General features: G+C 43.8%; 1 protein-coding gene across 1 annotated transcript; it reads right to left on the minus strand.

Annotated features, from left to right (window-relative positions):
* Window positions 1–385: 385 nt before the first annotated feature.
* On the minus strand, window positions 386–5733 carry LOC147092257 (putative G protein-coupled receptor 139). Its single transcript, XM_085975905.1, has 2 exons — window positions 5464–5733; window positions 386–4719 (listed from the first exon to the last, which is right to left on the minus strand). The coding sequence occupies exons 1-2, from the start codon at window positions 5531–5533 to the stop codon at window positions 3761–3763; spliced, it is 1029 nt and encodes a 342-aa protein (XP_085832031.1). The 5' UTR covers window positions 5534–5733; the 3' UTR covers window positions 386–3760.
* Window positions 5734–14270: the final 8537 nt, after the last annotated feature.

Raw genomic sequence — 14270 nt, forward strand, 5'->3', positions numbered from 1 at the left:
TATTCCCCAGAAGTTGGATGTCATCCGAATTGGCCGAGCGCAGGCTCCACGGGGACCTGAAACCATTGTATTTTGGCTTTTGGAGAATGTCAACGTCAAGTGGAACCTTACAGTGACGGCTAAAGTGGACTCTTAATCACAGTTAGTAAATGGAGCCCATTCACAATTAAATTACAAAGGGATTAGTGTAATGTTTTCAATAAGACTCTTGAACATTGGTGTGAGTTGCTATAGATTTATTAAGCACATATTGAATGCAATAGTATTTAAGTATACAATTAAACTTCAGGAATTAGCACCACACCTGATATTGGTTGGGTGGTGAGCTTCTTAGGCTTCTACCAAACCAAATATTCATTAAAACTGCCAGTTTTCATGTATTTTTCTCATTCCCTGTACTTGCCAAGCCAAACAATCCTGCCTTACAAGATTATATCACATTTTAAATAAAAATCCATCTAAAGCTAATTTAATTGACATATGATCGATAGTTTTACTCTTCTTCGATAATATTCGAATTGTACCAATTGATATATTTAGTAGTAAGTCTGTCTTTGTTTCTGTATCTATTGTACTAATTGGAAATGGTGATGGATTGCCCGGATGTTTTCCTTTGCAGAAGTGTCTTCCCTCACCGTTAGCAAATGTTTAAAGGTCCCTGAAATTGATTAATCTGTTTTCAATGTCATGAGTTTAATTAAATCGCTTATGACTTCATCCTGAAACTGGCCATTGCTGCAGCGTCAGAGCTGGCCCAATAGCCCAGTGGTACTTGACGCAGATTTATACTTCACTGCATAACGGGAAGAGACTAATGGTTAACATTACTACAGTAGGTAGACAAACCAATACAGTATAGCATTAGAAGAATTTCGGATGGTCTGATTAACCATTTCCTTACAATGCTCCCTTTGTTGGCGTGAACATATTTAAGGTCAACACTAAACAATTTTTCATCAACATCATATATCTATCTCGACCTATTCTATGGTACAGAAAGCTGCACCTTGATTTTACATATACTCTCGCTCACCAGAGCCACATCAGCCACGTCATGTACTGGTGTCATCAACGTGACTGACCATGCCTTGGGATCCATTCTTCATCAAGCATATCACCTGCTATTTGGTTTATGCACGACATGTCACTTCTGCACACTCAGCGATTCCAAAGATTATGCCATGCGAGAAATTGAATACAAGTCAACCCTTTGATATCTGGCTATCATATCGAAGGACCAGGTGTGTTGGGGTGTTTGATTAGAATCTCCCCCTGCATGGTCCTGATGTTTCGGATAGTGACCAAGCTATCAAATACATTCTTCTCATTGTTCAGTATAAACAAGGACACAGCCATTTCCAATAAAAAGTGAACAATTATCCATCTTAACTACACTTACCTGACTTTCACTAGATTGTGATTTGATAGCAGATTGATGTATCTCGGCGAATGGTACCCAGGTGATTTAAGTTAAGAAGGGCTTTAAATGTATACATAGAAACAGACTGCTTCCATTAGTTGAGGATCAAGAGCTAACGGCCAGAGATACATTTTTCCTGATCGGAGGCCACCTGCGTGCGGAACACTCCGATCAGTAAATATCTACGAACTTACCTGAGGGATCCCAAGGCGCCTACACTTCCAATCCTGGGCCTCTCCAAACACCAAGCGTGCAGGGCCCACCTATCTCAGAGGCGCAGGAAGTTCGCAATCGTCCCTGGGATCAAGTGGGCCAGGCCAGCCAATAGAAGAAGGGAATCTCACTTGATGCACTTGACAGATAGACCTGTCAAATACATGAATGGAGATCACCCCAAAAACACAGTAAAGCTTTAAATGCATTTAAAAACACCATCCCCTTTTTAAACTAAGTTGAAATTGCAATAAATTAAATATTTTAAACAAACATTTATTTTTTGAAAAAAATAAAGTTTTTTATGGGGCTAACAATAAACTTACTTCTTTCAAAAGTATTTTTAAATGATTAATGAGTGAAAAAAACATTTCAACTCTTTTCCTGGTAAAAGCAGGCCTTTCGCCTGCTTTTATCAAGATTCAGAAATCTAAAGGTTTTCTGTGGGCGGAGGGTCTCCAGAAAGCGGAATTCTCTGCCCGCGGATGCCATTTTACAGGGCAGGCAGAGGATCTGTCAAGAGAATCCTTGGCAGATCGGAATTGCCGGTTTTCAGCGCATGCGCTGTGCATGCCTGAAACCGGTATTTCCGATGTCCCTACAGGTGCTTCCACGGCGGCTACAGACCCATAGGGATCTGAATATCCGGTGCAATATATGTTAGAGATTTAGAACAAAAGGTAGTAGGAACCACTTTACACGGTGAGTTGTGAGACTGGAAATAACGGAGGCAGAAATTATGTCAGTATTGAAGTTTAATGTATATAGATGAATGAGTAACAATAGGTTGAAGTGATGCTGACACCGGTTGGGTAAATTGGATAGAACTAATTACTGGGGTGGAGTGTAAACGCCGACAAGGACTGGTTGGAACTTATGGACTGTGCCCCTGTTATAAAATTCCAACATTGTGATGAACAATTGAGATTTCAAGTAAATATCTTTGAACAATGATGGCTAATGTCACATTGACGAGTCCAGTTCCTACTGTCTCCAGCATTAGACACTGATCAGGAGGCAGGGGCCCGTTCTATTGGTCCAGGAGACACAGGGGGCGGATTCTGACGGGGAGACCAGCGCCTGCAACATTCACACCGAAATTACAGGATTACAAATATCCACCATTGTAACACCCGTATTTTCCGATCGCAGGCCTCCCACGGGCGGAGGTCTGCGATCTGGAAACATCTACGCCCTTAGCTGAGTGCTACCGGGACGCACACGCTTCCGCTCCGTGGCCTCTCCAAACTCCAAATGCGCAGGACCCACCTATCCCTTAGACGCATGTAGTTTGCAGTGTCCCTGCGATTACATGGGCCATGGGGAGACAATCAAAGAAGGGAGTATCCCTTCATAAACATTACCGGAAGACATGTCAAATATATGACTGGAGATCATCCCAAAAACATAGTAAAACTTTAAATACATTTTAAAAAATCATATTTTTTAAATGACTTGAAATAACAATAAATTATGTATTTTAAACAAAAATTTTATATTTTGTTAAAAATAACGGAAGTTTTTTATTTGGCTAAAATAACGTTTCCTTTTTTTTGTATTTGTAATGATAAATCAGTGAAATATTTTTGTTTTATTTTTTCAACGCTTACTCTTGTAAAAGCAGGCTTTACTCCTGCTTTTATCAGGCGTAAGAATTATAAGGGTTTTCTGCGGGCGGAGGGTCTCCAAGAAGCGGAACTATCCGCCCGCAGAGGCCCTTCTCCAGGGCAGCCGGAGGATCTGTCAAGACCATTCTTGACAGATCTATTGGTTTTGATCGCGTGCGCTGTGCATGCCTGAAACCAGCATTTCCGATGTCCCTACGGGTGGGTACACAGCGCGGAAACTTTATATATTAATTAAACTGTGGCGACTCTTTCCTTTGCCTGCGGTGTGTGTCAGTTAAAGCTGACGCCTACATGTTCTACTCCACAGCTGAAGTTCAATCATGAGTGTTCTCTTTGAACCTTGAGCGGGAAGTGCGCTGTTTTATGAGAACTGGATTATGTTCACCCGAGCAGAGCAGCAGACATCAAACACAAGGCATAAAGTGGGAGAAATGTTTTCTGTTACCTGTTCATTCGCACAACAACAAACGATTTTCGTCCTAACGGACAGATGGCTATTCTACAATAGATTGCAGTTTGTAATTGAACTCTTGTTAGGACAGGAAGCTTTGATTTTACATTTCATTCTTTTACCAATAAATGTCCAAGGAATTTTCATCACCTGCTTCAGCTCTTCCCTGAATTTAGTTTGAGTTGCTGCATAAATGCACGTGTTTGTACAGGAACTCAAATACAAAAGCATATATCCGGTTTCAGTGGCAACATAGGCAGGGGCTGCATAATCGCCTTTGTAATGCACGGTGCTTGTCAGTCTGGTAGTTATAAAACTAACGACATTTGTCAGCCACAACAGTATAAAACTTCCCGATACACTGAACAGTAAAGTGATGGATTTCCTTCGGTTCTCCATCTCTGGATCGCTCTGATTCTCACTGCTGTGACCCCGGAGACCCCTGCGGGCTCTACTGACCACTAAAATACGTCTGACTGTCAAACCATTAAAAAGTAATATCAAAGCAAAGGCAAACGAAGCAAAACAAATGCTTTGTAACCAGGAAAACGCCACACCTAAAGGCGAAGAAAAAAACGCCACTCTGGAGCGGCAACCCGAGGGAACATTGTTAATGACTTGATCAGATTCATATGCAAAACAAAAAGGGAGGCTCTGTAAACAGATCAGGACAGATACCGTTGTTATAACCGCGGCCGCAGTTCTCACTGTGCAATACTTGGTTTTTAACTTCTCAGTACATATAGCTACAAATCGGTCAAATGTGAACGAGACTGTAAACCACACCGACACATACAGGGCGACACATTGCACGTACATAATGATCTTACAAACGACAGTGTAGTACAGGAATGGATGTGGCAAGTGATAACGTAAAATGCGGTTCACAAATATATTGATGATCATGACCAGTAGATCAGCTGTTGCCATGGCCACCATGTAGACAGAGATACACTTGGAAAGGCCGCAGTTTCCTCGGGAGAGAATCACGATTGTCAGTAGGTTCGCTGTGAGAAAGAGGGAGAAGAGATCAGTAATGGGGACACTCGGATACATCTCACAGGTTATTGTGGGGAAAGGTTCAGATCGGACCCTACTTAGGGTCATAGACACTGATTATTCTCATTAATATAAGCGAGTGTCCTCAACATTTTATTTAAAGTAATGAAATCATTGAACATTCAAAATAGAGGAAGTGAAAATCCACCGTCCCTCCAGCAAACTTCAGTCACGTATTAAATTTTATTCCACGGCAATTAATGGAAAGATATAATTCAAATAAAATATTCAGCTGAGACAAAAGCTTTCAATTTATGTCTAACCGCTGCCGAGAGGATGGGAACACCTTACCGAGCTGCAATTATTTCTCAAAATATTGTTCAAAGTCCCCTGTTTTGTGGAGGTGTCTGCAGTCCGAGGAATTATCAACTTAATTTAGATAGGGAAGAACGGTACAAATGAGGAGATTACTATGGGCACTGAACAAAACTTTCGTTAATGAATTATGAGCTTTTGGAGGTGCCGGGGAATCAGCCTCGCCCTCCCTCAGTATAGGGAGGAATACTGAGCTCCCGGTGCAAACCACCTACCGAGGAGAACAGTGCCTCAGCGGCTGTGCGGACCTCTGCCATTCCCGCATTATATTCATTGCTTATCCCGGTCTCTGCAATGAGGATATTATCGGAATCTGTTACATAATCATTAAAGTGAGATCGTCAACAGCTATTAGGCAACAAGAGACATTGACTTACCGGGAACACCGAAGGCTGCGAGAATATAGTAATAAATGTCCCTTATCTGTAGAATTGCTGGCCGTGCCATTTGTTTGACGATTTGTGTGGATTCTGCCCAGCTGTACGATTTCGTCTGCAGTACATCTGAAGTCAGTAAATGCTCCCAATTTATAGAACAATCCGTGCCGATGAGGTAATCTGGTTACACAATAAGTGTCTTCATTCTCAGTCACTTAACAAACAAGGGGCGATTATATCTTCAGTGCGCCCGGGCCGCCAATGGGGAAATTGAACAGCTCAGTCCATGAAACTCCGCCCATTAAAATCAATGAACGGAAAGTAATAACAGCGGGAATGTGCTCTGTGCATGCCTCGTGATCCCTACAGGGACCATCCTCACGGACATTGCGTTAGGATCTTGGAGTCTCAAATTAATTCGGTGAAATCTTCACTCATCCAGCACATAATTAAAGTTTGTTTTTTACTGTTATAATGGCTGATGATGAATCGGCTCTAGCATTACTGGTGGAGACATTACAATAACATTTCTGGTGGTGACCCTACTCTAACATTACTGGTGGTGACACAACTCTAATATTACTGTTGGTGACCCTACTCTAACATTACTGGTCGTGACACAACTCTAATATTACTGTTGGTGACTCTACTCTATCATTACTATTATAGGTGGTGGCGATACACTAGTATTACTAATGATGATATAACACTAATATTACTGGTAAAGACGCTACTCTAACATTATTGGTGGTGACTCTACTCTAACATTACTGGTGTTGGCCCTACTTTAACGTTACTGCTGGTGACCCGACACTAACAAAACTGCCGGTGACCCTACTTTAACATTACTGGTGGTGACCCTACGCTAACATAACTGGTGGTAACTGTACTCTAACATTATTGGTGGTGACACTACAGTACCATTACTGGTGGTAACTCTAATCTAACATTACTGATGGTGACCATACTGTAACTTTACTGGTGGTGACCATACTCTAACCTTATTTGTTGAGACCCTATTCTAACATTTCTGGTGTTGTCTATACACTATCATTACTGGTGGGGACACTAATCTAACATTACTGCTGGTGACCCTACACTAACAATACTGGTGGTGACTCCTCTCTAACATTACTGGTGGTGACTCCTCTCTAAAATCACTGATGGTAGCTTAACTCCAAAACTATTGGTGGTGACCCTACACTAATATTACTGGTGGAAAGCCAACCCTCACCTGACCAGTGATGACTCATCTCTAAAGTGAGAGGTGCTGGCCCTACTCGAACGTTACTGATGGTGACCCTATGCTAACATTACTGGTGATGATCCGAGTGTAACATTACTGCCGGTGACCCTACTCTAACATTACTGGTGATGACCCTACTCTAACGTTACTGATGGTGACCATAATCTAACATTACTGGAGGTGACTCCACTCGAACATTAATGGCGGTGACCCTACTCTAACATCACTGGTGCTGACCATACTCCAGCGTTACTGGTGGTATGCTACTCTAACATTACTTGTGGTGGCCCTACTCTAACTTCACTAGTCCTGACTTTACTCTATAATTACTGCTGATTATCTTAATCTAACATTACTGTTGGTTCCCCTGCTTTAATGTTGAGGAATCTTGTCTGGTGGGACCCTACTTTAACATTACCAGTGGTGAAATTAACCTATCCAAACTGGTGATGAACGTCATTATCATTACTGGTGGAGGTTCGCATGGCAGCTGCTAATGATTCTGCCATTGCAATTTACCCTTCATCTAGACTCACCTTTTTTTTCTTAACTTGTCCCATTACCATCTCCTTTTGCCTTCCTCCATCATCCCTTTTGTCTCCTAATCCCTTCTGCTTTCCTTCCAATCACAGACCTTCCTTTTTGTGCTTTCCTCACCTCCCCAATCTCCCTGCCCCTACACTTGCTTAAAAACCTTTCACATTTCCAACTTTTTCCAGTTCTGATGAAGGGTCATCCACTTGAAACGTTAACTCTGTTTTTCTTTCCACATATGCTGAGTGTTTCCAGCATTTCTTGTTTTTATTTCAGATTTGCAACATCCGCATATTTGGCTTTCATATTACCGGTATTTTCCCTGCTCTAACATTACTGGTGAGGACTCCTGCGTAACATTATTGGTGATGACTTCTCTCTAACCTGACTTGTGTAGAGCCTATTCTAACATTACTCTTGGTGACACTATTCTCCAATTACTGTTGATGACTCTAATCTAACATTGATGGTAGTAACCCTACTCTAACATTACCGGTTGTGAGCTTACACTAACCTTCTTGTCTGAGATGAAGAGAAATTTCTTCACAGAGAGCTTTGTGAATCTTTTGACTTATCTACCACAGAGAGCTGTGGATGGTCATTCGTTGAATACATTCAAGAGAGAAATCAATAGATTTTGGATAGCAAGGAAATCAACGGATAAAAATATAGGGCGGAATAGTGGAGTTGATGTAGAAGATCAGCCGTGACCTTATTGAATCGCGGAGCAGGCTGGAAAGTGCGAATGGCCTGTTCCTGATCCGATTTCTGCTGTGCCAATTACTTGATTCTGCTCTAACATAATCGGTGGTGACCTGAATTAAACGTTACTGGTGGTGACTCTATTCTAACATTACTGGTGATGACTCTACGCTAAAATTACTAGTGGGGAATCTACTTTAACATTAGTGGTGCATACCCAACTCTAACATTAGTGATGGTGACGCTGCTCTTACTTTACTTGTGGTGACTGTACTTTAATATACTGGTCCGCATCCAACTCTAACATTACTGGAGGTGCCTCTAATTAAACAGTACTGATGGTGACATTACTCTAACATTACCCGTGGTGACGCTACTGTAACATTACTGATAGTGACCCTAATTTAACATTACTGCTTTTGACCAGACTCAAACATTAACGGTGGTCATCCCACTCTAACATTACTCGTCGTGATCGAACTCTAACATTACTGGTAGTGACCCTACTATTACATTACAGGTGGTGACTCTGCTTTAACTTTACTGGTGGTGACCCAACTCTAACATTACTGCTCGTAATTCTGCAGTAACTTTAATTATGGTGAACTGGATCTAGCATTACTGGTGGTGACCCAATTGTAACATTAATGGTGGCGATTCTAATCTAAAATTACTGATCGTTAGCGTAGGGTAACATTACTGGTGTTGACCCTACTTTAACATAATGATGGTGACCCAACTCTAACTTTATGGTGATGACCCTACTCTAACATTAGTGGCGATGACCATACTCTAACATTATCGGTGGTGATTCTACTCTAACCTTACTGGTGGTGAGTCTACTCTAACATTACTGACAGTGGCTCTACTCTAACATTACTGGTAATGACTGTACTTTAACTTTGCCGTTGGTGATCCTACACTAATTTTACTGATGGAGACTGTACCCTTCTTACTGGTGATGACTCTACAGTATCGTTACTTGTGGTGAGTGTTCTATAGCATTATTGGTTGTGACTCTAGTCTAACATTACTGGTTGTGACTCTACTCTAACGTTACTGGTGGTCACCCTGCTCTAAAGTTACTGGAGGTGATCCTCCTGTAACATTACTTGTTGTGAGCATATTCGAACATTTATTCGTTCATGGGATGTGAGTGTCGCTGTCAAGGCCACAGTTTATTGCCCATCCCTAATTCCTCTTGAAGATGTAGTAGTGAGCCACCTGTTTGAACTGCTGCAGTCTGTTGAAGCGACTCCCACAGTGCTGTTCGGAAGCGGGCTCCAGATGTTTGACTCAGCGACTATGAAGGAACGGCGATATATGTCCAAGTCCAGATGGTTTGTTACTTGGAGAGGAATTTTAAAGTGATGGTGTTAATATGCACCTGTTGCCCTTGTCATTCTTGGTGGTAGAACTCGCGGGTTTGGGAGGTGCTGCCGAAGAAACCTTGGCAAGATGCTGCAGCGCAACTTGTAGATGGTACACACTGCAACCATGGTGCGCCAGTGGGGGAGGGAGTGATCATTTAAGGCGGTGGTTCGGTGCCAATCAAGGGGCTGTTTGTCCTGGATTATCTCCAGCTTTTTGACTGTTATTCTAGCTGCACTCATCCTGGCAAATGGAGATTGATCCACCAGTCTCCAGACTAGTAGCTAGTAGATGATAGAAAGGCCTTGGGGAGCCAGGAGGTCAGTCACACGCCGCCAAACACTCAGCCTCTGATCTGCTCTTTCAGCCACATTTTTTATCTGGCTCGTCCAGTTAAATATCTGGCCAATTGTGGCCGCTCTGATATTGCTGTTGGGAGATTCGATGATGATATTGCCGCTGAATGTCATGGGGAGGTGTTTAGACTCACTCTTTTTGGAGATTGTCATTGCCTGGCACATGTCTGTCTGGACTGTTACTTGCCATTTATTAGCCCAAACCTGCAAGTTGTCCTGGTCTCGCTGCATGTGGGACTCATTATCCTCAGAACTGCAAATGAAACTAAACAAAATGGGCCATGCTTTCCGATCGCAGGCTTCCCACGTGCGGTGGCCTCAAATCTGGAAAAATCCACGGACTTACTTGAGGGCTGATGAGTTCCGGACACTTCTGCACCTGGAACTCTGCAACTAGAAATGCGCAGGGCCCACGTATCCCAGGGGCGCATGCGGTTCGCAAGCTTCCCTGGGACCACGTGGGCCATGGGGAGCCAATCACAGAAGGGAACAGCCCTTCAGAAACTTGACAGATAGACCTATCAATATATGAATGGAGAACACCACAAAAACACTGTAAACCATTAAATAAAAAAAATCACATTTTAAAATGAGTTGCAATTACAATTAAATTAAATATTTTAAACAAAAATGTAATTTTTTTGCAAAAAGTAATTAAAGTTTTTTACGGGGCTAAAAATAAACTTACATTTTTAAAAGTATTTTTAAAAGATAAATGAGTGAAAACATTGTTTTTTACTTTTTTCAAATCTTATTATGTTAAAAGCAGGCCTCACCCCTGCTTTTACCACGTGTAAGATTTCTGAGGGTTTTCTGCGGGCAGAGGTTCTCCAGAAAGCAGAACTCTCCCCCACCGCAGGGGCCCTTCTCCAGGGCAGGCGTCCAATCTGCCAAGAGCATTCTTGCGGCGCCATTTCTTTACAGATTCTGGTACAATACTACTCTGCTGCTGCTGATGGCTCACACGCCTCACGGAACCCATTTTTGAGGTGCTAGATCTTTTCTGAATCTATCCCATTTAGCACGGTGGTAGTGCCATGCAACACGATGGTGGGTGTCCTCAGTGGGTAGACGGGACTCCATCTCCACAGGGATTGTGCGGTGGCCACTGCTACCAATGATGTCATGGACAGATGCATCTGCAGCAGGTAGATGGTGAGGAAAAGATCAAGTAGGTTTCGTCCTCGTGTTGGTTCTCTCACTTCCTGCCACAAACCTAGTCCAGCAGCAAACGTCCAAGGCTCCTGCATCACTATCCGTGCATATGTGCTGTCCCACCAGCAGGACATAGAAACATAGACATAGAAGATAGGAGCAGGAGTAGGCCATTCGGCCCCTCGGGCCTGCTCCGCCATTCAATGCGATCATGGCTGATCATCCAAATTCACTACCCGGTCCTTGCTTTCTCCCCATACCCCTTGATCCCTTTAGCCTTAAGAAATATATCCAACTCCTTCTTGAATATATTTAATGAACTGGCCTCCACCGCCTTCTGTGGTAGAGAATTCCACAGGTTCACCACTCTCTGGGTGAAGAAATTCCTCCTAATTTCTGTCCTAAATGGCCTACCCTTAATCCTTAGACTGTGCCCCCTGGTTCTGGACTCCCCGACCATCGGGAACATCCTTCCTGCATCTAGTCTGTTCATTCCTGTCAGAATTTTATAAGCTTCCATGAGATCACCTCTCATTCTTCCAAACTCCAGCGAGTACAAGTGCAATCGACCCAATCTCTCCTCATACATCATTCGTGCCATCCCAGGTATCAGCTTGGTGAATCTTCGCTGAACTCCTTCCATGGCAAGTATATCCTTCCTCAGATAAGGCGACCAAAGCTGCACACAATACTCAAGATGTGGTCTCACCAAGGCCCTGTACAACTGCAGAAAGACATCCTTGTTCGTGTACACAAACCCTCTCGCGACGAATGCCAACATACCAGTTGACTTCTTAACCGCCTGCTGCATCTACATGCGTACCTTCAGCGACTGGTGCAGAAGGACACCCAGGTCTCGTTGCACTTCCCCTTCTCCCAATCTATTGCCATTTAGATAATAATCTGCCTTCCTGTTTTTGCCACCAAAGTGGATAACCTCACATTTATCCACATTATATTGCATCTGCCATGTTTCTGCCCAATCACCCAACTTGTCCAAATCATCCTGGAGTTTCCCGAAATGCTCCTCACAGCACACACGCCCACCCAGCTTTGTGTGATCTGCAAGTTTGGAGATATTACATCTAGTTCCCTTGTCCAGATCATTTAGATATATTGTGAATAGCTGGGGTCCAAGGACTGATCCCTGCAGTACCCCACTAGTCACTGCCTGCCATTCGGAAAAAGACCCATTTATTCCAACTCGTTGCTTTCTGCCTGCCAACCATTTCTCTATCCAAGTCAATACCTTGCCCCCAATCCAATGTGCCTTAACTTTACACACCTCCAAGAGGTGCCAACACAGCGGTATTCAGACGTGAAGTTTTGGCACAGGGAGTACTCTATATTGATTCGGCCCTCATGAAGACTGTAGTGTATGTACCTTTAAGAGGGGGGCACGGTGGCATAGTGGTTAGCACTGTTGCCTCACAGCGCCAGGGACCCGGGTTCAAATCTGGCCTCGGGCGACTGTCTGTGTGGAGTTTGCACATTCTCCCTGTGTCTGCGTGGGTTTTCTCCGGGTGCTCCGGTTTCCTCCCACAGTCCAAAGATGTGCAGGTTAGGTTGATTTGGCTATGATAAATTGACCCTTAGTGTTAGGGGATTAAATACATGGGGTTATGGGGATAGGGTGGGATATGTGTCGGTGCAGGCTCGATGGGCCGAAATGGCCTCTATCTGCACTGTAGATTCTGTGATTCTGTGATTCTGAAGAGGAAATATGTTTTTGATCCCCTGTGTACTGTAGTACCAGTAGTGACCACTCGGGTATATAAGCCTGTATAGCGTCTTGTGCCGTTAGTTCACCTCCAGACTTTGTTCAGTAAACACTTGTTAAATCAGCTCCTGCATCCCATGTCTCCATTAACACATGGATCGAACAGTGGCGACGAGTTAGAAACGAACTTACCTGCAAGTCGGCAGCACCTCAATAGAGATCAACTCCTCAGACGAAGGTCGAAGCCAGAAGCAAGAAGAAAAAAAAAATACCTGTGGTTTCACCAGCTAAACGGGCTGGTGGCAGGTAGTGCACTGATCCTTCCTGGGCTGCGGCGGGCTGGGGCTCGATCGGGTGGCTCTGCAGCGGGGCCGGGCAGCGAGTCGGAAAGCAGAAGCAAAGAGAGACAGAGGGTGGAACACTCAGGAGGCGGCTGGTGCTGCAAAGCAGGTCGGCGTTCGGACCGAGCAGAGGGAGGGGAAAGTCCCAGAGGGTCCGCTCCACAATGGGAACGGTTCTCCAAGTAAAGGAGAAACTATTTAAAAGATACATATAAAAAAAATAGAAATACAGCTAAAAGCTGCAGGTCGCAACGGGAACTGCAGAGAACAGCGTTGGCAGCAGAGGGAATGCGCGGGAGGCGCCATCTTGACTCGGCGGGGAAGAAGGAAAAGCGCGGGAGGCGCCATTTTTGATTTTCAGGATGCCGAAGACTGGCAATATCACTGCTTTCGATAGTGATATAGAGGATTGGACCACATATGTGGAAAGAGTGGAGGTATATTGCAAGGCGAATGAAGTAACTCATGATATAAAGGCATCGGTACTTCTAAATGTGATGGGCGCAAGGACATACGGGCTGTTACGAAACTTAAACACTCCAGCCAAACCGATGGACAAGAATTTTAAGGAGATTGTTGATACCTTAAGGAGCACTTAAACCCAACACCGCTGCTGATAGCAGAACGATTCAAATTCTTCAGGAGGAATCAGCACAAGAATGAAAGTAACACTGATTACCTCACCGAATTACGAAAGCTGTCAAAACACTGCCAATTCGGGGCAGGACTGGTAGATTCTCTACGAGACAAATTCGTCTGCGGTCTCCTAAGCGAAGGAACACAGAAAAGACTACTTTCTGAGAAAGATTTGACACTGGACAAGACTTTCAGTATGGCTGTATCATACGAAGCAGCAGCAAGAGGAGCTGCAGAGATACAGCAAAAGCCACAGGACTTCGGCACCCATGAAATGACACGGGGTTTCGAGAGTTGTTATCGCTGTGGCAGATCCAACCATGACCAGAAGGACTGCTGGTTGAAGGACAAAGCATGCAGGCAATGCGGAAAGATGGGACACATTGCACGTATATGCAGATCTGGAAAAAAATCCGCTGACAGTAAAAGGGTCAGTAAGGAAAAGTACAGAAAGGTGCAAATGATGACGGACAGTAGCTCCGAAGACTAGAAGAGCGATAGCGACTCCGGAAACAAGAGACTAAGCTGTCTCAAATTACATAATGTAATTGCCAAAGAAGATTACCAAACCATTTGGGTTACCCTCACGATAGCGGGGTCCCCAGTTAAAATGGAGCTAGATACAGGATCAGCTCTGACCATCATAAAACGACGGGATTACGAGCGGCTATTTCCGCATATACCTTTGAAAGACACATCGATTATCTTGAAGACATATACGGGGCAGAATGTATACCCCAGAGGGA

This window comes from Somniosus microcephalus, unplaced genomic scaffold (assembly GCF_052327205.1).
Source record: "Somniosus microcephalus isolate GS21.2 unplaced genomic scaffold, FLI_Smic_1.0 unresolved_chr2, whole genome shotgun sequence".
NCBI lineage: Eukaryota > Metazoa > Chordata > Chondrichthyes > Squaliformes > Somniosidae > Somniosus > Somniosus microcephalus.

What these genes read in the sequence shown, in the direction of transcription:
- LOC147092257 (XM_085975905.1), bottom strand. Translation starts at nt 5,533, where the DNA reads ATGGCACGGCCAGCAATTCTACAGATAAGGGACATTTATTACTATATT. An exon ending in CGCAGCCTTCGGTGTTCCCG is followed by an intron (nt 4,720 to 5,463) that starts GTAAGTCAATGT and finishes TCTTTCTCACAG; the next exon opens with CGAACCTACTGACAATCGTG.